Raw genomic sequence first — 24839 nt, forward strand, 5'->3', positions numbered from 1 at the left:
TCAGGCTGTGCATACCATAAGCCCTACTCACTTCTATGACCGAGAAGCCGCCTTGCTCCTTAAAAAGCTCCACAGTCTCTGCAAAACACAGAGCCTCAACTTCATGAAGCTAGATGAGACAAAAGAATAATATTTACCGGGAAGGCTGTTAAAATGAAAAGACTGTGCGCTCATCGACCTGCTAACGACTGGGAGTGGGGAATGTATCTAGTCTTCAGAGGAAGCAAGGAGACTCAGGAGTAGAGTGACTGGACCTGGATTTCTGAGCCCTAATTCAAGAAAGTTTTCCATTTCAAAGTCTTACGTCCATAGTTTTAGCAGAAATATGCTTCCTCTTGTAAGTGTTAATGTACCCATTGCCCCTTGTGTCAAAACGTCATATCTGCACCATGACACATTAACATGGTAAATGTGAAGCCAGGTGGTGAAACTTGCAAGAGCCAAATCTGATCTCAATGTTTCTGATCCATTTATTTCCACCTGTGTATAAATATTTTTCCCCAAGTGTGTGACGCAAGGTTGAGAATTAGTGGCGACATGCTCTTTTAGCATTTGGAAATGAAAAGTCAACAACAGCAGAGTCAGTGGAATCTGTACAGGGAACTGGGCAGAGCGAGAACATTAGCCTTTCTCTATAATGGTCCTACTTGTAAATGGGCAGGAAAGAGCTATGCCAACTGGCCCAACTTGCACTGGGAAAGGACATCAGAGGCGGAAGAGGCCCACTGTGGTTCCGAAGGAGCTATCTCTCTGTAGCACTTTTCACAGCCTGAGCATATCCTGATCAAGTGCTTTTGAAACACAGCTGCTAATCTGTGCAGAGCAAGATCCCACAAAGAGCATTGGGATAACAGAGCCTATTGTTTCATGTGATGTTGGCTTGGGGTTCTGTCTGGGACACAAGGGATCAATCTTCACAGCACCCATGCACCCACTGGGACTTTGAAGAGACTGGATATGTCACCAAGACGCCTGCAAATTTCTACAGCTTTAATGCGGACAGCATTCTAACTGGTTGCATCACCCTGTAGTGTGGAGGTTGGAAAGAGCCCAAGAAAGTTGTAAACTCAGGCAGCTCTATTATGGACGCCTACCGCTCCCACCCCACCAACATCAAGGATGCCTTAAAAAGGCAGCATCTATCATTAAGGACCCTCATCACCCAGGGCATTGCTACCATCAAGAAGACACAGGAGCTTCAGGAGGCATACTCAACGTTTCAGGAGCAGCTTCTTCCCCACCGCCATCAGATTTCTGAGTGGATAATGAACCCTTGTACACGACCTCAAGATTTTGTTTGCTCTCTTATTTAAATTATTTTAATTATTTATTTTTAATACACATTTTTATTGTAATTTATAGCTTTTTTAAATTTATGTTATGCAATGTACTGCTGCTGCAAAACAACAAAAATTCACGATATCTGCCACTGAAACAAACAGGGCACATCTCCACCCACAGCGCAGCCCCCATGCCACACGGTACTCTACTGGGATAGGTATGGTGTCTCATCTTAAATGCTTGTTATGGGTCCAGCCTCCGAGTTAGCCCAAGAGCCGAATGAGGGTCTTACCCAACTGAACATGCCGGTGGAACAACAGGACTACCATGTCTGCAACATCCCAACCTGGATTAGGAGATACCCTCACTCCCCAGTAGCCACATTCTTCAAGCTTAATGAACCAAGCTTCACCTCACTGAAGGCACAGCCAAAGAAAGACCATCAGAATCCATCCCTGGTGCCTGGGAGTGTCCCTCCCACCCAGTGCCAGGAAGAGAAAGCTGCTCTTACCTTGTCCTGGTAGAGTGAGTGCAGGCCGTGCGACGGAGAGGGAGACCAGGCCAAGCACAGCCCAGCACACCAAGTGAGCGCAGCTGATCATTCCAATACTGCTTCCGCTCTCCCGCAGCCTGACCTATCACCGTCTGGGCTCCCGTCCCACTGGCATTCTTGGCCACCTGAAGGGGTTAGGTGGGAATGTTGCAGCTGAAAAAGAGGAGAATGCTCCCAATTAGTACAAAGGGCACCTCAGAACCAACACTCATTCCTGTGCCAGAAAAGGAGTGTGACTTGTGATAGGTCTTAGCCTCAGAAAGTGGCACCCATCATTAAAGACCCCCCCCCCCCCAATCCAGGACTTGCCCTCTTCTCATTACCACCATCAGGGAGGAGGTACAGGTGCCTGAAGACATACACTCAATGTTTTAGGAACAGCTTTTTCCGCTCTGCCATCAGATTTCTGAATTAATAAACCATGAAAACCACCTCATAACTTTGCTCTTTTTCAGCAATATTTATATATTCCTTATTGTAATCTATAGTATTTTTTATGTACTGCTGCCACACAATAACACATTTCATGCAATAAACCTGGTTCTGATTCTGATTTGAAGTTAAGATTCCAACAACTAGAAAGCTCCTTTAGGACACATCAAATGATAGGATGCCAGATGTGGAGACTGAGCTCATCAGTGGGATTAACCTGCAGGCTCAGCAAGAAGAAAGGCAAATGTTCGGGTGATGTGTGTAGCAAGAGGATTTGAGTACAGGAGATGCATTGTTCCAAATCTATACGTCTAGTCTCCCTAACTAATGATCTACTTATAATGGAAGCAGTGCAGCCAAGGTTCAGGTTGATTCCCGGGACGTGGTGCTTTGTTGTCTGAGGTTAAGCATGTTCATACACGCTCAACAGTTTTAAAAATGATTCTCTGAAACTTAAAACCTTCTTATGAAACTTGGCAGAGGAGATTCAAGTCTCTTCTGGCTGGGGTATCTAGAATCAGCAGTCGGTCTTGGCCACTCAGGACAGAGATGAGAAGAAATTTCTTCACCCACGGGGCTGTGAATCTTCAGAATTTTCTATTCAAGACATTGAGTAAGATATACTCAAGGCAGATATCAAAGCATGTTCATATATTACGAGATATGGGGTTAGCACAAGAAAGCAACATGGAGGTAAAAGACCAGCCATTATCTCACTGGACTGTGGATGAAAGGACCAACAGTACAGAAATCCTCCTAAAATAGAGTCCTATACACCACTTATTTCAACCTCACCATGGACGGTCCCAAACCCGGCTCAGACAGGAGGAGGGTTGCTCTTGTGGCTATTCACCCCCCCCCCCCACCCCCCATCCTGCCAGAATCGCCAACAGAAGCTCAAGAAAACTCACCCCTGAGAGAGGAAGGAAGGACTGGCCTAGGACAGAGGGCTCTGATGAGCTGCTGTCAGTGGTCTATACCCCTGTAGGGGAGATGGGTTGTCCAGTGAACACCACAAAACTTATTAGTTGTTTTCTTTCACTGATTTGTGAATGACACCCAATACTTTTCGATCCCTCACTACTAAAATAAACTTTTCTCAGCAAGAAGGCCTCAAATGAGAAAGTTTCCAGCACAGAGCACTGCGTGGAAGTTCTCCTGTATGATGAGACACTTGCAATGCTCTTGTACTCACCAGAGATCTGAATTCAGACCATGGGCTAACATCCGGACACCGTCTCACAGGGTCAGTAAAAATCACAGCGGCAGATTACTGCGTGTGCACACACACACACACACACAATCAAGATCAACTTATCATCTCTGTGTATACACAGTCATCCCAAGGCTATTGACCACAATTCCAACTCCTACAGGAATGAAACCCACCAGTGTAAACGATTGACGTCACATACTTCACAGTTGGACTGTTGTCCTGAAGCACTCGCAGTGATACGACAGATGCCAGGAATGTGTGCTGTCATCCGTGCCTGCTAAGTCAGGTCCTGAGTAATCCAGCGCTCCTTGGCTGCACTCCTGTTTTCCACTCTCCAGCGACTGCAACTCAGCCAAGATGCTGTTGCCTGGATTCCAGCTCGACTCAAGCCTCATTCACTTTGTCTCTGCCCAAATCTAACTTCCTCTAGCCCTGCAGCACACCAGTATATCTTCACTCCTCCTCCAAGCCCTTCTGCACGTCCAAAAGGAGTACTTTTTCAATGGTGGTACCACCTACCCATTTCTCTCTGGACCTCTCTTCTTCCTCTCCTTGTTACCAGACCCTCCATACCTGAGCTCACCTGTCCCAGTAGAACTGGTGGTTTTTTTCTCTCTACAGTTGAGGCTCCTACAACATTCCACAGAATACTTTGCCAAATTATGGGTGTTGGATCTGGAGATGTTTTGATCTGGAGAGTCCTTTGGAATTCAAGAATGAAGCACAAAACGTGTGGTTGCGGTCTTTTTACTATGTATTCAAAACAAGGAAATGACAATAGCCAACTCACTCCACTATAGTGAGAAGTGAGAACAAAACAACAAAAAGGCAAGAAGAGACAAGAAAAGACAACGGACAAAGTTGTTGCGGTCGCCTTATACAAGCTAGACAAATAAAAAGGCACTGCATTGAAGAGCCAGAGCAGCTTATGAGACAGTCAGGTTCAGTGGTGTGACACAGGCTGCAGAGAAAATAGCAGAAAAATACTGAGCAGCTACACTCGTTACTGAAAATTCCCTGAATGATTACACACAAACAGGTGATTACACAAAAAAAAAGCAAGCACAGAGAATGTTAAACTACATGAAAAATAACTAATTAGACTCTTATGGGTGCAATACAAATCTAACTCCTCATCACCAGAGGAAAGCCACATTAAGGAGCACAAGTTTGGGTTACCTGGAGAAATTAGTGATTGCAACTAATGACTGTGTTTGCAACAGTCATAGGACTGACAATGCGAAACTTCTGTGCCATGCTAATGGCTTTTGGGATCACCTGCCGAAGGAAGCCAGTGAAGTAAAACTAGAGGAAAAGAATTTTAACAAAAGTGAAGGTCTCACTCTAAGTAAGAACTGGAATTTGATTGTAAACATGGTGGGAGGGCGGAAACCTGATTGGATGACGGCTAACCAATCAGGAGGGACGGCTACAGGGCTGTAAATACCCAGGCATCATCCCTGATGAAGATGGAAGAACTTGTCATCGAAACGTCGGTTATAACTGATAACTGTACCCAGCTGGAAGCCTGAGAAGACTTTATTCATTCACCATAGGGTGTTGTTTCTAACCCTGCAACTTTGCAGAATATTAGGTTCATACTTATCTTCCTGCCTAGTCTCCATCACCCTTCACTACCTGGCAACTAAATAATAGCCAGCCTTGGGTAATATAAAGACTCGGTCTCCATACCTCTTTAGGATGAAGACCTTGAAGGCATCACGTTCCTGTGAGAGAGGTTCCTCCAACTCAGACTCTACTCCATGAGCAAGGAACCCTTCACTCCCACCACTCAACAATAACTCAGCCACCACTCTGCCAAACCTCTGCAGGGCTTCAGACATTCCTTTTATGTCATGACTCCGGATTTCCAAACTCTAAGGAGTTTAGGCCAAACCTTTCACAAGATGACAGGGGCAAGACATTCTATTAAAGCCCACCTTCCGATGGTCTCAAAGTCTTGTGTAGCTGTAGAGATTCATCCTTACACTGCCGGCTTCCAATAAAAGCCGGCATTCTATGTTGGACTTTCTATCTATATCCTATTCCTTTTGCTTGCTGTGCCCCCATTGCTAACCTTTAGTTAACAGGTAGAGTACTGAGGCCAATTCAGACGGAGTTCTCTCTTGTACACTGACCCGTTTTATCCTCCCCACACTCCCATCAACTCTGCCCAGATTTGATCACTCACCTACACACCAGAGACACTTTACTGTGGACAATTCACCTACCAACCTGCGTGCCTTTTGAGTTGTGGGAAGAAATGGGAGACATGCAGTAATGAGGAGAGCCTGCAAACTCCACACTGACAGCACCCGCGGTCCGAATTGGACCGCAATCGCTGGAAACATGCCGTTCTTTAACCTACAGTGTTAATTCAACAATAGGCAAAGGTATGATAACATAGATGTAACATTTCATAATTTAAGTGAAGGATTCATGCTAACAAATAGCAGCCACTTGGAGAATATAATAGTAGTGCAATGTACAAATACACCCCAGTAGCACAAATAATTGTGGTTAACTCTCCATGTGCCCCCAGTCATCAACGGCAAACTAATCCACTCAAAGGACTGTTCCTCAATTCACTACCATTTGTGTTCAAGCTCCCTCTTTGGAGACATGGGTGAGACTTGCCAATGATCACCCCTAGTCCAATACTGTCTACATCTCACTGCCACGGGTTGTTCATTTTCTAATTAGCTCGCAGTGAAAACAACGAAAGACGGTGGCTCACTACTGCATTGTCAAGAGCAACGAGAGAAGGCAATAAACACTTGTTGTGAGTACTGAGAGCAGTTTTGGGACCCTTAACCACGAAAAGACGTGCTGGCATTGGAGAAGATCGCGAGAATGATTCCAGGAATAAAAAAGTTTCTGTATGAGGAGCGGTTTATAGTTCTGCGACTTTACCCGCTGGAGTTGGGGGGAGGGATACTCATTGATACTATCAAATACTGAAAGGCCTAAAGAATAAAGTGAACGTGGAGAGGATGCTTCCTATAGTGGTGGACTCTAGAAACAGAGGACACAGTCTCAGAATAGAGGAATGTCTCTTTGAACCTGTGCCAACCAACTAGCGGGAGTATTCAAGGACATTTTCAGCCTCTCAATGCTCCAGGCAAAAGTTCAAAAAGGCAACAATTATATTATTGCCTAAGAAGAATAATGTGGGCTGCCTTAATGACTATCACCCGGTAGCACTCACGTCAACAGTGATGAAATGCTTTGAGGTTGGTCATGACTAGACTGAACTCCTGCCTCAGCAAGGACCTGGACCCATTGCAATTTGCCTATCGTCACAATAGATCAATGGCAGGTGCAATCTCAATGGCTTTCCACACGGCTTTAGACCACCTGGACAACACAAACACCAATGTCAGGATGCTGTTCATCGACTATAGCTCAGCATTTAATACCATCATTCCCACAATCCTGACTGAGAAGTTGCAGAACCTGGGCTTCTGTACCTCCCTCTGCAATTGGATCCTCGACTTCCTAACCGGAAGACCACAATCTGGACGGATTGGTGATAACATATCCACCAAGCTGACGATCAACATCAGCGCACCTCAGGGGTACGTGCTTAGCCCACTGCTCTACTCTATATATACACAAGACTATGTGGTTAGGCATAGCTTAAATACCATTTATAAATTTGTTAACGATACAGCCATCGTTGGTAGAATCTCAGGTGGTGATGAGAGGGCGTACAGGAGTGAGGTATGCCAACTAGTGGAGTGGTGTCGCAGCAACAGCCTGGCACTCTAACTTGGTCTCAACATATTGATGATGTTATAAAGAAGGCAAGAGAGCATCTATACCTTATTAGAAGTTTGAAGGGATTCGGCATGTCAACAAATACACTCAAAAACTTCTATAGTTGTACCGTGGAGAGCATTCTGACAGGCTGCATCACTGTCTGGTATAGAGGGGCTACTGCACAGGATTGAAAGAAGCTGCAGAGGGCTGCAAATCTAGTCAGCTCCATCTTGGGTACTAACCTACAAAGTACCCAGGACATCTTTAGGGAGCGGTGTCTCAGAGAGGCAGTGTCCATTATTAAGGACCTCCAGCAACCAGGGCATCAGGTCGGAAGTACAGTAGCCTGAAGGCACACACTCAGCGATTCAGGAACAGTTTTTTCCCCTCTGCCATCTGATTCCTAAATGAACATTGAAGCTTTGGGCACTACCTCACTTTTTAAAAAAAATATACAGTATTTCTGTTTTTGCACTATTTAAAAAATCTATTTAACATACATAATTGAATTACTTGTTTATATGTTATTATTTTTATTTCATTTATTATTTTTTTTCTCTGCTCAATTATGTATTGCATTGAACTGCTGCTAAGTTTACATGCCAGTGATGATAAACCTGATTCTGATTCTGAACAGGGACGAGGAAGAATTTCTTTAGCCGGGGGATGGTGAATCTGTAGAATTCATTACAGACAGCTGTGAAGGCCAAGTCATTGGGTACATTTAAATGGAAGGCCAATAGGTTCTTGATCGATCAAGTATCAAAGCTTACGGGTCAGGAGAATGTGGTTGAGAGGGATAATTAATCAGCAGAGTAGGAATGGCAGAGTAAACCTGATGGGCAGAATAGCCCAATTCTGCTCCAATGTCTTATGGTTTTATGGTCTTTAAACGCTGGCATTGCCAGGGTTGCCCATACACAGGAATGAGTAAAAATATTACCATCACTGTATATGCCTCAATAGCTTGATGAAATAAACAACCACCACAGCATTGTGCACCATGTTAACCACAGTAGAGGGATCTCACAATCCCATTTCTCTGTTCCTTCCCTGCAACCGATAGTTATTCACCCTCCAGGCCCCACCCAACCCCATGTTGAGCACAGATCTTCACCCACCCCCGTGTAAAACGCATCTGCTTCACATCCGTTTATTGCGTCATCTTCATTCTGTACCCGTTGACTCAAGCCATCGTCAAGGAGAACAACTGCCCTCGATCAACTCCATCAGAATCTAACCTGCCCTGTTACATCCCTTCTTGGACACCCTCAGGAACAGTCTTCAACCCGAAATGTAAACCTGGCTCCTTGTCATAGTGGCTGCCTGACCTGCCGAGAATTTCCAGCCTTTTCAGTTTTCAATCAGCCTTCTTCAACAACAGAAGACCATGCTCCACTATGTGTAAAACGAACCAATCCACACCAATGTGCCACAATGCTGTGTTAACCCCCTCAGTCTAAAACCCGACAACCCTGGCTTGGAGATGAAACCTATCAACCTTGTTGGCAAGTCACCTCCACATCTTCTGGGATCTTCTCATCCTTCCTGAAATGCAGTGACTGCACTTGAGGAATACAGATAGTTCTGCTCTAAACGAGAGAGTTACATCCCAAATAAACTTTTGATGAGGCACCTCAAGGAGGAAGCATCCACTATTACGGACCCTTACCATTCAATAGATCCCTTCTTCTCATTAGTACCATCAGGGATGAGGTCCAGGAGCCTGAAGATTTTAGGAACAGCTTCTTCCCCTCTACCATCAGATTTCTGAACAATGATCACTACCTCACTATTCCTTTTTTGCACTATTTATTTTCTGTGTTATTATAATTTACAGAATTTTTTTTAACGTATTGCACTGCAGTGCAGTCACAAAACAACCAATTTCCCAACACGTTAGTGATGATAAACCTGATTCTGAAACCCCACATTATAGAAAGTTGTGGTGCAGCAGAACGGGCTGAAATTGCCTTCAAAGCACAGATCTGAACAGGCTTGCCCGATGGTGCTATAACCAGTACAGCCTGCATAATGCAAATAGCGTTCCTTAACCCATCAAATACTTTGTAACCAACTCACATTATGGAAGCATGTAATGTGGTAACCGCAGACGTGGTCTGACAAAGGTTTGACACAACTTCCCTCCACGTGCTCTCAGCTGTTTCCGAAGGCCAGGGACACTCACGTGCATACAACTGATCCACAAGATGTACTTTCAAGAATAACAGGAGCCCAGACGTATTGTTCAATACTTTCTTTACCAGGTGCCAGAAGCAGGAAAAATTCTATCAAGTGCAAACCGCGCCTACTTTAGTTAATTTTCTTCCCGCAGTCGCGATGCGCTGATGACCTGAGTGCCTAGTAATTCGAGCTCACATTTCTGCTAGCTGGCTGCTGCGAAGTCACCTTCTACTTGGCGTCAGCCAGGCAGTCAGAAATTCGGAAAGTTTCAGCATGTCAGGAGGCTCGGGAACGGGCTACGAGCTTTGCGGCTGCGCTCCGAGGGGACTGATCCACAGGAAGCCCCCTCCATTCTGGTGGTGGTGGGGGACGGGGACGGGTGTAGGGATGAAGAGAGCAGTAATGGTCCAGCAGCACAGGTGTCTCAGGCGCCGTGCTGGCCTGCAGATGCTAAATCCGCACCTCACTGACGGGTTGCGAGAGGCTGGGGAAGTGCAGCGACGACGCATCTGAACTCGCTCGTCTCTGGGAACTCGGGGAAGAGCAGGGAACAGAGGCTGGCTGATTTCACAAGCGGCTGTTGTGCAGATTGCTGCTTTAAGTCAGTCAACTCCACAAAATAAACAAGAGGCGGGGAGAGCTCAGAAGCACTTTCCACCCTGAAGTATAAATTTTCTGTGCACAACTGTTAGAGGCAGACTCATGCCCACCCAGTCTGTGAAGATCCTCTTGGCAGTGAGAGAAGCCACGTAATTATTACAGCCCTCCTCTGACTCAGAATGAGCTACACAGAAAGCCTGCTCTTGGCTGGGGACACTGGATATTGAATAATCTGGCGAGTATTGCTTGGTCTCTTGGTCCCTCGAGAATAGCCGTGTCAGAAGCAGATTAAATCGTTCTTTCCCCAGCTTCCACCTAAGTTGGCACTTGCCCAGCATACACCATCCTCACCCCTCGTTCCATCTACCCCCAACCCCACACTCCCTTAACCCAGCAATCACTGAATGTCCCACTGCCAGGATTGGGTCAGGAACCCAAAGTGTATGTATGTGCGCGTCTGTAGGAGGTATTGGCTCAGCCCTCAGATCTGGAGGTGGAGGTGGCTTCTACACTTTACCATCAGACTGCTGACCCCCCACCCCCCCCCAGTCCATACAGCCACCAGTGTTAACACCACCCACAGTAACCTCTCTGTCTGAGGAAACGGGATGGCGCCTTCAAGAGAATGGGTGGAAGTTGGGAGGGTAGGACTGAGAATGGTGTGGGAGGTGGAGGCAATGAAGCCATCGGTAACATCTCCAGCCTCCACTGGGTGGAAGGGGTGAGTGCATGGAAATCAAATAGGTGCCAAGTTTCAAGAGGCTGGCTGACCCCTGCCTCTGCTGGTCCGAACCCCTCCTGGACAGGAGGGGGCAATGAAGGGCAAGACTTGCTATCGGGGTGAGGGTTGAGTTGGAAACATCCCAAATGGCAGAGAGCTGGAAACATCCTGACCTCATAGCTCCACAGAGCCAGGTTCAATCCCCACCTCTACAGCAATCTAGGTGGAGTTTGCGCTCTCTGCTCAGGAACACGCGAGTTTCCTCCGGGTGCTCCGGTTTACCCCCACGTCACAAAGTCCTGCGGGCTGGTCGTTTATCTTGCCCCCCAGGATAAGCAAGTGGTAGAATCTGGGAGAGACGACGAGAGTATAAAATAGAATTAGTGCTGAATCGGTGCAAATGATGGTCGAAGCAGGCATGCAGGGGGTTGGGAAACCACCAGTGTGAAGATACTCAGATGAGCTGAAGATTTCTGGCATATGGTAGACACGTGAAGGATCCCATCTTCTCTCCGAACTTCTCTTTAAAGCATTCCCCCCCCCCCCCCACAAAAAAAAACATTCTATTAATAGCTCTCCTACTTCCTCAGACTGGCGCCAAGAACAGCAAACAGTTAAACACGAACTTCTCTTGTCTGACAGATTAAAAGATAAACTGCGGTTATATAAAGATACGTCCTTCTTCTGCAGACGTCCTGCTGGAACCCACAGCACTATTTACACAGGAAATTGGAAATCGATCTGGATTAGTTTCAAATTGGAGCTCTGTTGCACTGGAATGGAGAGTAGTGTTGAACAACAGAAACAAGTGGAGTCCTCCAACACTTGACCTTGAACAAGGTATGGAGGGGCCACACTCCATACATTCCCGCTTCACAAGTCATCAATCACCCAAAGCTTTGACCAGACAAGAGGGGCAAAAGAATGGACTGAACTTTGAACCCACTATCCTGCTGCTCAAAGTACAATTCTGCCCACAAGACACTGTGCCACAAACCCCATTGTGGTCAACAACCTCCCAAACCCTCAGACTCTACCCAAGGGTGACAACAGCTTCAGACTTGTGGGGACATCCCCATCTCCAGGTCTTGCAACACACCGACTTGGAAATGTACCGAACTCCTTCCTCATTGGATTCCTGGACTTCCCTCCCCAGCAACACTTTGAGAGCTCCTTCACCAAGGACTGCACCGGTTCTAGAAGGCACCTCACTCCCACCTTCACAATGGACAGTTTGGGATAGACAATAAGTGCTGGCCTTGCCAACGATGCCCTGAGTTATAGCTTTGTGGATACACACAGCATGGAAGAAGGTCCTTCAGCCCATCAAATCTGTGTCAATCACCAATCATATCCTCAGCAACACCCCCAATGTCTGCATCCTGAAACTCCCTTCCTACCAGCACTGTGAGAACATCTTCACCTGGTGGACTGTGGTGATTCATAAAGGTGACTCGTCCTCACCTTCTGAAGGGGTGATTGGGAGTGGACATTGAATAGTGGCCCTCGTTTGATCATTGCCAGCCAAATACAGATTTAGTTACAAATGAATCTTTTCTCAGATGACTTTTCCAGTGCCCCATTCAATCTGCCAATGGGTCCTCACTAGAGTGGCCATATTCCTGGCTTGTGGCCCCCACATTGATAATTCAAGGGAGTCAGGCAGAATTGGCAACAGAAGGACGGAGGGTCCACTCATCATAAACACAGAGATTCTGCAGCTGCTGGAAATTTTTAATAACACACACACACACACACACACACACACACACACACACACACACACACACACACACACACACACACACACACACACACACACACACACACACACACACACACACACACACACACACACACACACACACACACACACACACACACACACACACACACACACACACACACACACACACACACACACACACACACAAATGCTGGATGAACTCTGCAAGTCAGGCAACATCTATGGAGAGGAATAAGTAGTCAACGATTCGGGATGAGACTTAGTGAAGGATCTCAGCCTGAAATGTCGACTGCATTCTCCTCCCCAGATGCTGCCTGACTTGCTGAGTTCCTCCAGCATTCTGAGAGTCTGGGTCCACGCATCACTGCTGACGGCAGAGGGCAGCCGATGTCACAGAAGTGAGCAGCATCCTGTGGGAGAGTGCGGTGCAAAGATGGGGAACTTTAGCTCAGTTGAAAACGAGAGCAACTGAACAGGAGAACCTTTCCAGGGACAGGTTAAAAATCTCACAGCACAACATAAGAGGGGATGTCAGACCAGGAAATGCTTTAGCTTGGTGCAGCTCACAGAACAGAGCCTTCAGGTAAGAGAGGGAGATCTTGGTTAATTGGTTACAACCACAGTTAAACCTGCACTTGGTTAAATCAGACACTTTAATTTAAATTCTTTCTCAGCTGCCCCAAGGAAGTGACTCTGGAAGTGCCCAATGGAAGTTCCCATTCTTCTTCACATCTTACAATCCAAATCGTCTTTCCAACCAAATAGCCTCTTGAGGGAGCACGGGTCAAAGCCGCAAGATGGGAGCCAGTCTCGACTCAATGGGCTGAACGGCCCCCTCCTGTGCCGTAGGGGAGACAGAGCAGAATTGGGCAGTGTAGGTGTAGCTAGTACTCCCCTCCAGCATCCAGGATGCCTCAAAAAGGCAGCATCTGTCTTTAAAGACCCCTAGCATCCAGGGCATGCCCTCTTTTCATTGCCACCATCAAGAGGGAGATACAGGAGTTTCAGGAACATTTTCTTCACCTCCACCATCAGATTCCTGAACGACAACGAACTCATGTACACTACCTCACTATATACTTTTTCCCCTCTTTAATTTAATTTTAAAAATATATTTCTGTAAAGACAAGCAAGAGAAAAACTTGCAGACGCTGGAAATCCAGGCAACACACATAAAATGCTGGAGGCACTCAGCCGGCCAGGCAGTATCTATTGAAAGGAGCATGGTCGCCGTTTCGGGCCGAGACCCTTCGGCAGGACTTATGAAGGGTCTCAGCTTGAAACATCGATTGTACTCTTTTCCATAGATGCTGCCTGGCCGGCTGAGGCCCTCCAGTGTTTTGTATGTGATGTGTCAAGAGTAACCTTGCCCAGTAATCTAGGACTGTGCAACAGCAGTGAGAGCGACATCGAGCGCCTGTACAATTTCCATTATACGGAAGCATAGCGGTAACGCGACGTTATTACAGCTCAAGGCGTTCCGGAGTTTGGAGTTCAATTCTGGCTCCATCTGTATGGAGTTTGTACGTTCTCCCTGTGACCGCGTGGGTTTCCTCCCAGAGTCCAAAGCCGTTCTGCTTACAAGATTAATACATCATCGTAAACAGTCCTGTGATTAGGCTAGTGTTAAACAGGTTGGCTGCTGGACAGTGCGACTCGTTGGGCGGGGAGACCTGGTTTCCGGTTACTCGGGCCAGGGACATTTGGATCAAGCTCAGCTCCGATACCGTTCCTCTGTGAAGCATCCATGGGCTTTGGGACAGCACAGTGCACACCGGGTAAAGTGGCACCTTTCAGCTCCAGCAACCCAGATTCAGTCCTGTCCCGACCGCTGAGGCACCATCTGTAGATAGATTAAACGTTCTCCTGGTGACTGTGCAGGTTTCCCTCGGGTTCACTGACTTCCTTGCCAATCTTAACACCATCAAGCTCGTTCAAGTTTATTGCCATCTGATTGTATACATATTTAAACAATCAAACAAAACTACGCTCCTCCAGACAACAGTGCGTCCACAAAACATACATCACACACAGCACATGAACCATAATATTAGCAAGGATAAGTTAATAAAATATAATTCAGAATGCAGTTGTAGGCAAATTGGTTGCTGCTACACCCCCCAGGGTGTAGGCGAGTGCAAGGATCAGTGGGCCATTGAAGAAATTGAGGGGCGAGTGAAATGGGATTGGAGTGAACTAGACTCAATGGGCTTCAAGCATAGAACAGTACAGCACTGGAAAAGGCCCTTCGGCCCACAATGTTGTGCCCAACCAATAAAAGTAGTAAACAAATGGCCAACTAAACTAATCTCTTCTACACATGCCCGTATCCTTCTGTTTTTGTGGCTCCTACCTGCTGACTGGCCACCCAGGGAGGCAGATCCTTAAAGGAGTCAAACTCACGCATGTGGCTTGGAACATCACGCTCATCCCAAAGGACTGGCCTTCCTGTCCATTTTTATCAGCCAGATGATTACACGCTGGAAATAGCACCATGAAAAGGTGGCTTGTTCACAGTTGTTATTTGAGCAAGACTCCACGAACTGCCTGTGCCAGTTACTTGGTTTGGGAGGGAGCTTGTCTCAGCTACCAAGTAGTTTGGAAGACGTTAAGTGAGGAAGTTGGGTTGCCACATTTGGAAACGCTCTTTGTCTTTGAGGTTCCCAGCATTTCAGGCCTCCAATGACCCTGCTATGTGAAGACACAGAACTGTTTCATTAGTGGCAGCATCAGTAAACAACATGAGCAATTTTATCTGCAGCCTTCCTCTGGCCCCAGCACCAACACTGCACCCCAATCCGATCTGGCGTTACTTTGATCTGAGAAGCAGCACAGGGAAATGGGTCAAGGGTACCCAGTGCCTCACTTAACCAAAACAACTCACTGCGTGACACAATTGCACCCCTAGGTTTCCTCACCGGAATATTTGCCGCTGTGGAATAACTCATCCCTCCAAGGAATTAGGCTTCCATCCAAAACGTCTACCTCCATCCCTTACCAAAGCATGCAACTGAGTGAGTTTCAATCTTAGTGGATCAGTCACTGGCATGGAGTTCTACCCCTCTCACTCTTCAGAAATTCATCAATCAACTCACTCAACTCTGGCTCCAGGAATTCCAGTCTGGGGCAGCGGGATGGGGTGTGGTGGAGTTGTAAATCATCTTCCAATGAAAGCTCCCAAGAAGAAATGCCAAATCCTTTTTTTCAAGACATGGCTCACCTGGGGTGGAGGGGTCGAGTTAGGGTTGGACGCTTGTCCCAACTAGCAATGCTCACACAGCCGCCTTCAGCGAGGTGACTAGGAGGAAACAGTACTGCAAAGCAGTAAAACACAGGCACGTCAACACGCAAGGAACCGTCGGCAGGTGGGCAGGGACAGTGGGCTGGACAGCAGGCAAAGTGATTCAACTGCAGGACATCAGAAGAGCGTGCGTGGGAGGTTTCCCTTCTGATCTCCACACAAATTCCTCCTCTGTGAAAAATGGCTGGAAGGTGACATGAGGCCAGGGCGTATGACTCAACAGAAACAAACAAGGCGAGTCGGTTCCAGGCCTTCTGGAGTCAGCCTGACACACTGGATGGGGTGCTGGGAGCTCTCCCCTCACTTGGTCACTGTCTCAGGATCCTTGGGTCACTTTCAGTAACATCCCCCTTCCATGTGTCTTCGTCAGCACAATTAATGGCGGGGGGGGGGGAGGGTGGCGGAGGGTCAGGCAATAGCTTGAGGAGGGCAACCCCAAAAGCAAGGCCTAGTGATCCTCCTCCCGGACACCATGGCTTGATCGCCAAGGCCGTAGCAAATACCCCACCACAGAGAAGCTGACAGCAGCCACAGGCATGTGCCACCATTCCAGTCCTGGTCAGCTGTCGAGCCACCACTTATTCAGCCCCTGCGGCGACTCAAAACAAGGCCTCCTTGTTCTGATTTGAAGACTGAAAATCACTCTCCTCAAGGTCTCCCGACGCAAGGGCGGTCGTTCTGCCGTACCTGCTCATTAGCCACGGAACACGAGCGGATCTGCAATAAATGCGTGATTTATAGCCAGGAATCTTTAGCCAGCCTCTAACTGTTTGCAAAGCTGCTTGCAGACTTCCTCCAGAGCACAGGGGACCTGCTGTAATTCATATTCTCAACAGCCTGGTATCTACACGGTGTACGGGATGCCAAACGATTACATAACTCCTTAACTCAGTGGACGATGGAAATGCGCAGGTCGTAATCAGGAAATAAGTGAAATTTCAATTCCCTGCTGATTCCGGCACAGAAAGCAAAGCAAAGAGAGTGAAAGGAAAATGAGGCTAATTAAAAATAAACCAAAAGCTCGCCTTGTTTAAGATCTCCAGTGATAGTTGAAATGTGGAGGAGTGTTTTCAGGATTGTTTTCCAGGGGTCGCTTGGCAGATTTCCCACATTGTCACGGGCACAAACAAGACTCATTTTCCAATAACCAGTCCACATTGAAACCAGTTATGCTCTCCAAATAGTTGTGGTCTCCACCCAATCGTAGACATGCCCCCTACTCTCCCTCTCACCCTCTGCAATTTAAAACATACTTCACTTCTCCTTTTCCCTGTTCAATGCCCGGAAACCTTAACCCTGTTTTTCTCTCTCCACAGATGCTGCCTGACCTGCATTTGAGCGCATCTGGTTTTTCTGAAGATATGCATAAACTCAGCACCCATACACACCAGCCAGAAGCAGCACCGGCTACTCCGCCTTTCAAACCCGCTTCGCCAATAATGACAGACCTAACTGAACCGCATTCCCACCTGCCTGATAACCTTTCAATTCCCCCCCCCCCCCCCCAAACTACATCTCTACTTCTGATGTCTATTGGAGGGAGGGAGAACTGGGACGTGCCAATGATGCCACTACCATCTCAATATCCCACTCCACCATCGTTTCCAGGGAAAGATGCCACTTGAAGTTGGTTAGAATATTCTTCAGCATGTTTAGTTGGTCCCTTTTGTGTAAGCAAAGCAACTTCAACTCCTCAAAAGCAAGGTTCAGCAGGGCAATAGGTCTTGGGGAATCAAGGCAACTCTCCCACCAACCCTGATACTATACTTGACTAAGCACCAGCAGCGTTCCAGTTCATTCACTAACAGTATGTGTCAAATCCACTACACAAACTAGGGCAAACTGTCCCACAACGGTGCTGGTTGTGCTGGACCAGAACCCCCCTCCCCAATGATTCCCCCCCCCCACCTTCTCCACAATTATTTTGCTAAGCTAACTCCCCACTGGGCTGACCTCAGCGGGTTCCTGCACTCTTAAACCCAGGCAAAATCTCAAGTGAAAACTAACCCTAACTTTAACAGTTACAAACAGCTCTGCACTCAGAAACATTAAAACTATTATAGTGGGGGGGGGGGGAAATAAATCAGCTTCCTTAATCTGCCAGAGTCTGGACTTAATTCTGGATTTATGAAGCACACCAGGATCAGTGATCCAGCCAGCTTAACTCTTCTCACAGGAAGATGGTGACTTGAGCAGTTCTAGCCCAAATCAAAGATTTAAACAGAACAAAGGTAGATTCTCCCCCCTCCCCGGGCATTAAATCAACTACATAGCTACCATTTTAAAATCCAGGTCGCTGCTGGGAGAACATCTGGTCACGGTTGTGTTTGTCTCTTCTCTGAGAATCAATCAAACTAAGAAGTTTGTTTTAAGAGAATAACTCTAGCTGCTCCAGAATACCAGGGCTAACAAAACATTCCGACAGAGCAAAAAGAGCCCGAGGCTAAACTGTGGCACTGGTGAGGAGTATTCAACACTGCTATTTACAAACTGTTATTAAACCGGCTACAACTCAGCCACAGTTAGACAGTAGGTTTCCTGCAACCACTGAAATAAATCACACTCACTTCCAACATATGAATCTATCTTTACTTAAATTATTTGCTCCCTCAAAGAGTGAATCTACACTTCTAGCTTTCTCCAGTAAGGCAGTTCAGGAGGAATCTCTGCACCCTTTCCCACCACCCTCCAACTCCTAATGAAGTAACACCATATTCTATTGTGACTATTATTCTATTATGGATTTATTGAGTACGCCCACAAGAAAATGGATCTCAGGGTTGTATATCGTGTTATGTAACATACTTTGATAATAAAGCACATGGTATGGTAGTGTCGTGATTAGCAGAACATTTTACAGCATAGGTAAACTGGGTTCAATTCCCCCTCCCCCCCCCCCCCCCCCCCCCCGCTGCTTGTAAGGGGTTTGTACATTCTCCCTGTGACCTCCAGGTGCTCCAGTTTTCTCCCAAAGACTTACCGATTGGTAGGCTAATTGCTCACTGTAAATTTGCCCGTAATTAGGCTAGGATTCAACCAGCGGTGGGTTGTTGCTGGCTTAGCTCAAAGGGTCTGTTTCGCTCTGATCTCAATTAAAAATTAAAATACAAATCTACTTTGAACAATCTCAAACCCGTCCAAACTTCCCCACTTGTCTTTCTCGCTGTTTTAACAGAATGAGCCAAGCACCTACCTACCTGCACACAGATAGAAGGCGTAACATTTGGGGAAGCTCTGAGACACTATTGTGTAATTTTCAAGGAGCCATTCTGCCCCTCGGTGTCTGTTTTTGGGGGTTTGATGTTATGTATTTTACTTCCATCCATACTCACGACCAGGATCCACAAATTTTAGAGCGAGCTTGTGTGGAAGTGGAACAGATTCCCAGCTCTCTCTGGATGAAGAAAGCCAGTTACCTTGCAGCTCAAGTCTAAGTTCTGGGACAACACCAGAGGAAGCAAAAAAAGGAACGAGAAGCCCAGGAGGGCAGTATTTAAAGAAACAGCACGAGTAGCGATCAGCCTTTCATACCAATTGTGTTAATCAAGGAGAGTGATATCTCAGCTTCACTCTCTAGGCCAATCCTCATCACCCACAACTCTCCAAAACCCCAAAATCAATCTCACCTATGAAAAAAGCTGAATTTCCAAAGACTTCTAGAACAGGTACAGTCAAAGACTCACTTTTTTTTCAATTCCACACCACAACAGCAGTAAGTACAAAATTCCTATTTCGGCCCAGAACTTTAAATTTGATTCAACCAATCGTCTCACAAACAAGGAAATAAATAGATATTTAATGTTTCCTCACTTCCAACTAGTTTTCAATCCTCTTTGCCACGAACCCACCTCTCTCAATTTTCCTCCCGTCTTGTAGAACCAGGCTCAAGAAGATCATGGCTGGATACCGCACTAACAGCCAGAGTCTTTCAGATGAGAAGCACAAGTTCAAATCTCACCACAATGACTTTAGTTAAATTCAAGTAAATTGACAGTCAAAAAAAAAGTAGGACATCTGGGGGGACAAAAAATAGATAATGCTGGAAATAATTAGCATCCCAGGCTGCTGAAATATTAACACTGTTACACCATCAGCAGTTGATAAATGACTAGTTGAGTGTTTCTGGTTTAAATTATACGTTATAAAAAAAGCTGAAGTTACTAATGGAACTACTAGATTACAATAAAAATTTGGGTTTGTAAATATTCTTTGGGGATATTTATGATCCCAATATCCCCAAGCACAGGGATTTATTACCCATCACTATACTACACAAAAATGACTGCTGACACATCCCCAAACATGATGACAAATCTTGCGGTGACACTTTAGCCACCTGCGCAAACCAATGCACGTGGCACATCAAGCGAAGGCACAAAATGCCAATGCACCCACTGGACTGCCCCAGTTCTGTGCCAGCAGACGAAGGGCCGGGCAGTAGTGAAAGGTAACAGCAGAAACCCTGCCCTCACCTCAGCAGCTCATACACCCAGCATGCCCTACACAACATCAACGCGTGATAAAGTGTGAATCAATACACAATACACTGCTTCTTCCGACAGAATTTCCTTCCCACTAATCAAGGCTAATATTCAATGCTAAAGTTGTGGCACCAAGTGCCAGTGGGATGTTAGACTGCAGAAGCTATTGCAGCTGGGCCTAAGGTGGAATACTTGTGAGGAAAGGGGAATGGGCTCTTGAAGTGGATGTGATCACTTTGATTTGCTGTGGTCCTTCTGCGGAAGGTGCGGGCAGGAGCTCCAGGGTCTCGACCCACTGATGATAAGGGAGAATGATGACAATGTCCAAATCAGAACGGTGTGCATCGCTGGGGGGAGCCTGCAGGCGGCGGTGTTCCCATAAGCCTGCTGTCCTTATTTTTCCTGGTGCTGGAGGTTGCAGCTTTGGGAACTGCTGCTGGTGCTGTGTGGGAGAGTAACTGCACTGGTACACGCTGCAGGCACTAGTTGGAGGGAGCAAGTGTTGCTGACCAAGCTGGCTGGATGGTGCTGAGCTTCTTGGGAGTTGGTGGAACGGCAATCATCCGAGCAAGTGTCGCGTCGCACTCCTGGCCAGTACCTCCGAGATGGTGGGAAGACTTTTATAGAACCATAGAACATTACAGCACAGAGACAGGCCCTTTGGCCCTTCATGGCTGTGCCGAACCATTTTTCTGCCTAGTCCCACTGACCTGCACCTGGACCATATCCCTCCAAACCCCTCTCATCCATATACCTGTCCAAGTTTTTCTTAAATGTCAAAAGTGAGCCCGCATTTACCACTTCATCTGGCAGCTCAGTCCACACTCCCACCACTCTGTGTGAAGAAGACCCACTAATGTTCCCTTTAAACTTTTCCCCCTTCACCCTTAACCCATGTCCTCTGGTTTTTTCCCCTCCCCTAGCCTCAGTGGAAAAAGCCTGCTTGCATTCACTCCATCGATATCCGTCATAATTTCCTACAATATCCTGGCCATTACTGACCCATCAAGATTTCAAAAACAAGGTTATCCCAGAAATGGTTTTATAATATGTGCAGCCTACGGTCCCTACTGTGCACTGTTCTCCCTCACAGGGATCCACATTAATGGGCACTCAGACTGCAGACATTAGAATCTAAAGCCAAAAGTCAGGTAGCACCTAAAGAGACAAAGGTATAACTAATATATCAGGCTGAGACTATGCACCTGTAATACTAAAGTAGAGTCATAACCCAAAACTTGACTATCCCTCTGATTTCACGGATACTGCTCAACCCACCAGGTTCTTTCAGTTTATTTTTTTTGCACTGGACATCCAGCACTGGGAGGATGTGTTAGATATTCTTTTTTTCCCCCTCTCCTGTCCAGAATCCTAGAGAAACCAATATTCCCTGCCAAGGCAGCAATGACTGAATCTTGAGGAACCAGCCAAGTCCAGAAATGGGACACACCTCACCAAAGGTGAAGGGGCACAGCCGACGAGGGTCTGAAAGATATCACACCCAGGATCCAGTTTTACCACCAGCATCGTAATGCTCGAGTATTTCCAGACACCTGCCTTTTCCGGCATTGCGCCGAGCTGGGGTCAACAAGGTTGTGGTCACATAAATGATCCAGACTACTGACAGAAGCACAGAGTTTCCTGGAAGTAAAATCTGTTCCTTCATGGAAAACCAGAGACAAGCACTGATGCCAACGCCGGAAACCTTGCAGGACAGGGACCGACAGAACTTAGCAGAGAACAGTCGAGTTGCTCTGGCAGAACGTGAACTGTTCAGTCCATCTTGTTGGGGCCCCTGCTTCATCCCTCGTTCCAGCAACAGGCTTTGCTCTTCAGGCCATGACCCTTTCAAGTACTGTAGAAATACAATGAAGGTCTCTGATCTCAGGTAACAAATTGCAGATATCCAGCACCTTCTGAGTGAAATTAGCTCTTCACGTCTCCCCTATGATTCTTACTTAAAATCTTTGACCTTTGGTTTTGATCTCTCCTCCAAGGTTAAATGAGAATGCCCTTCTCCGGGTGTGCTGTTGTAACACAAACGGTACATTTCACTCCTTGTTTCGATGTACACACAACAACTAGACTTGAAAATTGAAACCACCACCCACCACATAATTTTCAATTGATTTCTTCCTCCGACTCCCACCCTGTCAGAATCCTTCCTCACGACTGAATGTGTCTGATGCTCACAATGGGGGGGGGTGGGGGGGTGGAGAGAGATCCACAGTGCAGTCAAGGCTGCTCCACGGTATCGCAGCAACACAACGACACAGCAGCTACATCACCACTGATCTGATGACCTGCATCTCCCTGAAGTTGAAAGCTTTCCTTCTTACTGCCAATCACACCGACAATCTCAAATGGATGCACCCTAAAATATCAACACACTGTCAAAGTGAGCAGAACAAACAAAAAGAAAATGAGACCAAACCTTCCGCGCTTCTTTAAAACAAACCGCCAGTGTGCAGCGTCAGCCAAAGGACTGGTGCTGCTGGAAAACAAAGGAGAAGATAAAAACCCTGTAATGGGAGTGTGGGTTTTGTGATGGGATCCAGGAAGAGCACTGGGACTTAGGGCAATCAGAGCACACACAGTCACACGAAAGAGTGGGCTTCGTAGCCTGGAAGCTCTTAGTTCAGCACCACTCTTCCTTCACCGAGGCAGAGACCCTTAGGTGCCACTGCAGGCATAAGATTTACCGAAGCAAGATCCTGCAGGTTATGACAAGGTCAGCAGCTCAAAATTCCCCACACAGCACCAGAGACCTCGGCTCAGTCTTGGTGCTAACTGTGTAGAGTTTGGATGTTCTCCCTGCAACCTCCAGATCGGTCCCCCCCCCCACCCCACCCCCACATCCCAAAAAACGTGCAGGTTGGTGAACTAAATGGATGCAATAAGATGCCTCTAGGGTGCAGATGAGGGGTAGAAACTGGGCAGAATTGTAGATGATGTGGAGAATAAAAACTGAGACGACGTTTCTACTAGTGTAAATGGGGGGTTTACGGTTAGTATCAACTCAATGGGCTGAAGGGTCTGATTTTGTGCTATATGACTCAAAGTCACCGACTATCCTGACCGGGAAATGTCTCCAATCCTTTCCTACAGCACCGCATGAGCACCTTTTAACAGAACGACTACAGGCACTTCAGGCAGTGGCTCACTACCACCATCTCAAGGGCAATGAATGGAAAATGAGAGGCCGTCATTTTAGCATCAGGTCTTTAGTCAGACTCCTTCAATGCTGGCATCAACCCAACAATGCAGAGAACTGGTTATATCAGAAACCCCCGAAGTCCACTCTCACCCAGCTGGCAGTAATGGGGTTAAATGTGATTGCCTCCAACAAGAGATCACCTCTAACCTCTGAGCTCCCAGTGATAATCAGTGACATTACTAACATCCTCAGAGTCACCATTGCTGGACCGGCTGTATAAACACTAAGGCTACAGGAGGGGTCAGGGGTCAGGCATTCAGTGAGCAACTCACTCCTGATACTCCACAGCCTCCCCACGTGCACAATGGAGCACTCGATGTTGGTGAGGATGAGCTCATTTCTTACAACACTGAAGCTCGACGTTACTCAACACAAAGCATTGTTGTCCTCTCTGTCACCATCACATGAGGTGTATGACCAACAACTTCTCCAACAAAACCTCCCAAACTCACAACGTCCTGCGACCGAGGGAAGGTGGCAGAGGGGAACACCGCCACCTCCAAGCCATACATCATCCCAACTTAGATCAGCGCTCTTTCATCATTGGGTCTGAACCCCTTATCAGCACATAGACGGCAACAGTCCAAGCAGGGGGCTCACTGCCACAGTCTGACTGGGCACTGATCAGTGTTTAGTCTCCAAGAACAGCCTGTATCTGGATCACTCTCAGGAACCCAGTGGCCCTCCCTGCAAAGTGCGTTCCCTAAGTGTCAGGGAATTTGGTGCCATTTCCAAAAGGAGACTTGGGATTGGCCATTAAACACTGTCCGTTGATGTGTTCACTGAACTACTGAAACTCTAAACCATAAGCGTATTCATGGAGCCTCCGTCTCAACACGAGGGTGACGGTAAAACTTTTGCACATCATTGGTTTGCACTGAACCGTGCCAAAAGCTTCAGATGCCAGGGAACGCACACAAGGAGCCCTTAAATCCTCTGCCGTGCTTCTGGTTGTCATCATCAAGTCTTTGTTCGCACTTGGGGAATGCGAGGCTTGTTAGTAGAGTGAAAGGACCAGGAATGTGCAGTGGCCATGCCTGTTTCATTATTAATGTCCCACTCCATCCCCAGCTCTGCTGCGAGCTTTAATGAGGATCGCCAGGCTGAATCAATGCATGTGAGCTGCTGTGCTCCTGGTGTACTACTGGAGGAGCCAGCATCTGAATGGTGCTTGAACCGAGGCCATGCCTGCTTTCCTAGATGACGGTGGCAGTGGAGGGGGTTGGGTGGGAGGAGAACTGGGACTCTGCCAATACTTATCACTCAAAATGTGCCAGTTATCATTCTGCTCCCTTGAATTCTTCAGCCAGGGGGTGGGGAATCTGTGGAATTCATTGCCACAAG

At 47.0% G+C, this 24839-nt stretch overlaps 1 protein-coding gene across 8 annotated transcripts in view; it reads right to left on the bottom strand.

The window, feature by feature from the left end:
- The window catches only part of LOC140734219 (fibroblast growth factor receptor 1-like), a 188477-nt gene that overhangs the window by 81118 nt on the left and 82520 nt on the right, over positions 1–24839 (bottom strand). For 7 of the 8 annotated variants that reach the window (XM_073057905.1, XM_073057965.1, XM_073057946.1 and 4 more), the window contains one exon: positions 1793–1987. In XM_073057905.1, the coding sequence (XP_072914006.1) occupies positions 1793–1883 (91 nt within the window). In that variant the 5' untranslated portion in view covers positions 1884–1987. Of the gene's footprint in view, positions 1–1792; positions 1988–9326; positions 9464–24839 lie in introns of those variants that run through there. The other variant, XM_073057929.1, reaches the window with a different exon arrangement.

The sequence above is a fragment of the Hemitrygon akajei genome, chromosome 1 (genome assembly GCF_048418815.1).
Source record: "Hemitrygon akajei chromosome 1, sHemAka1.3, whole genome shotgun sequence".
Taxonomy (NCBI): Eukaryota; Metazoa; Chordata; class Chondrichthyes; order Myliobatiformes; family Dasyatidae; genus Hemitrygon; species Hemitrygon akajei.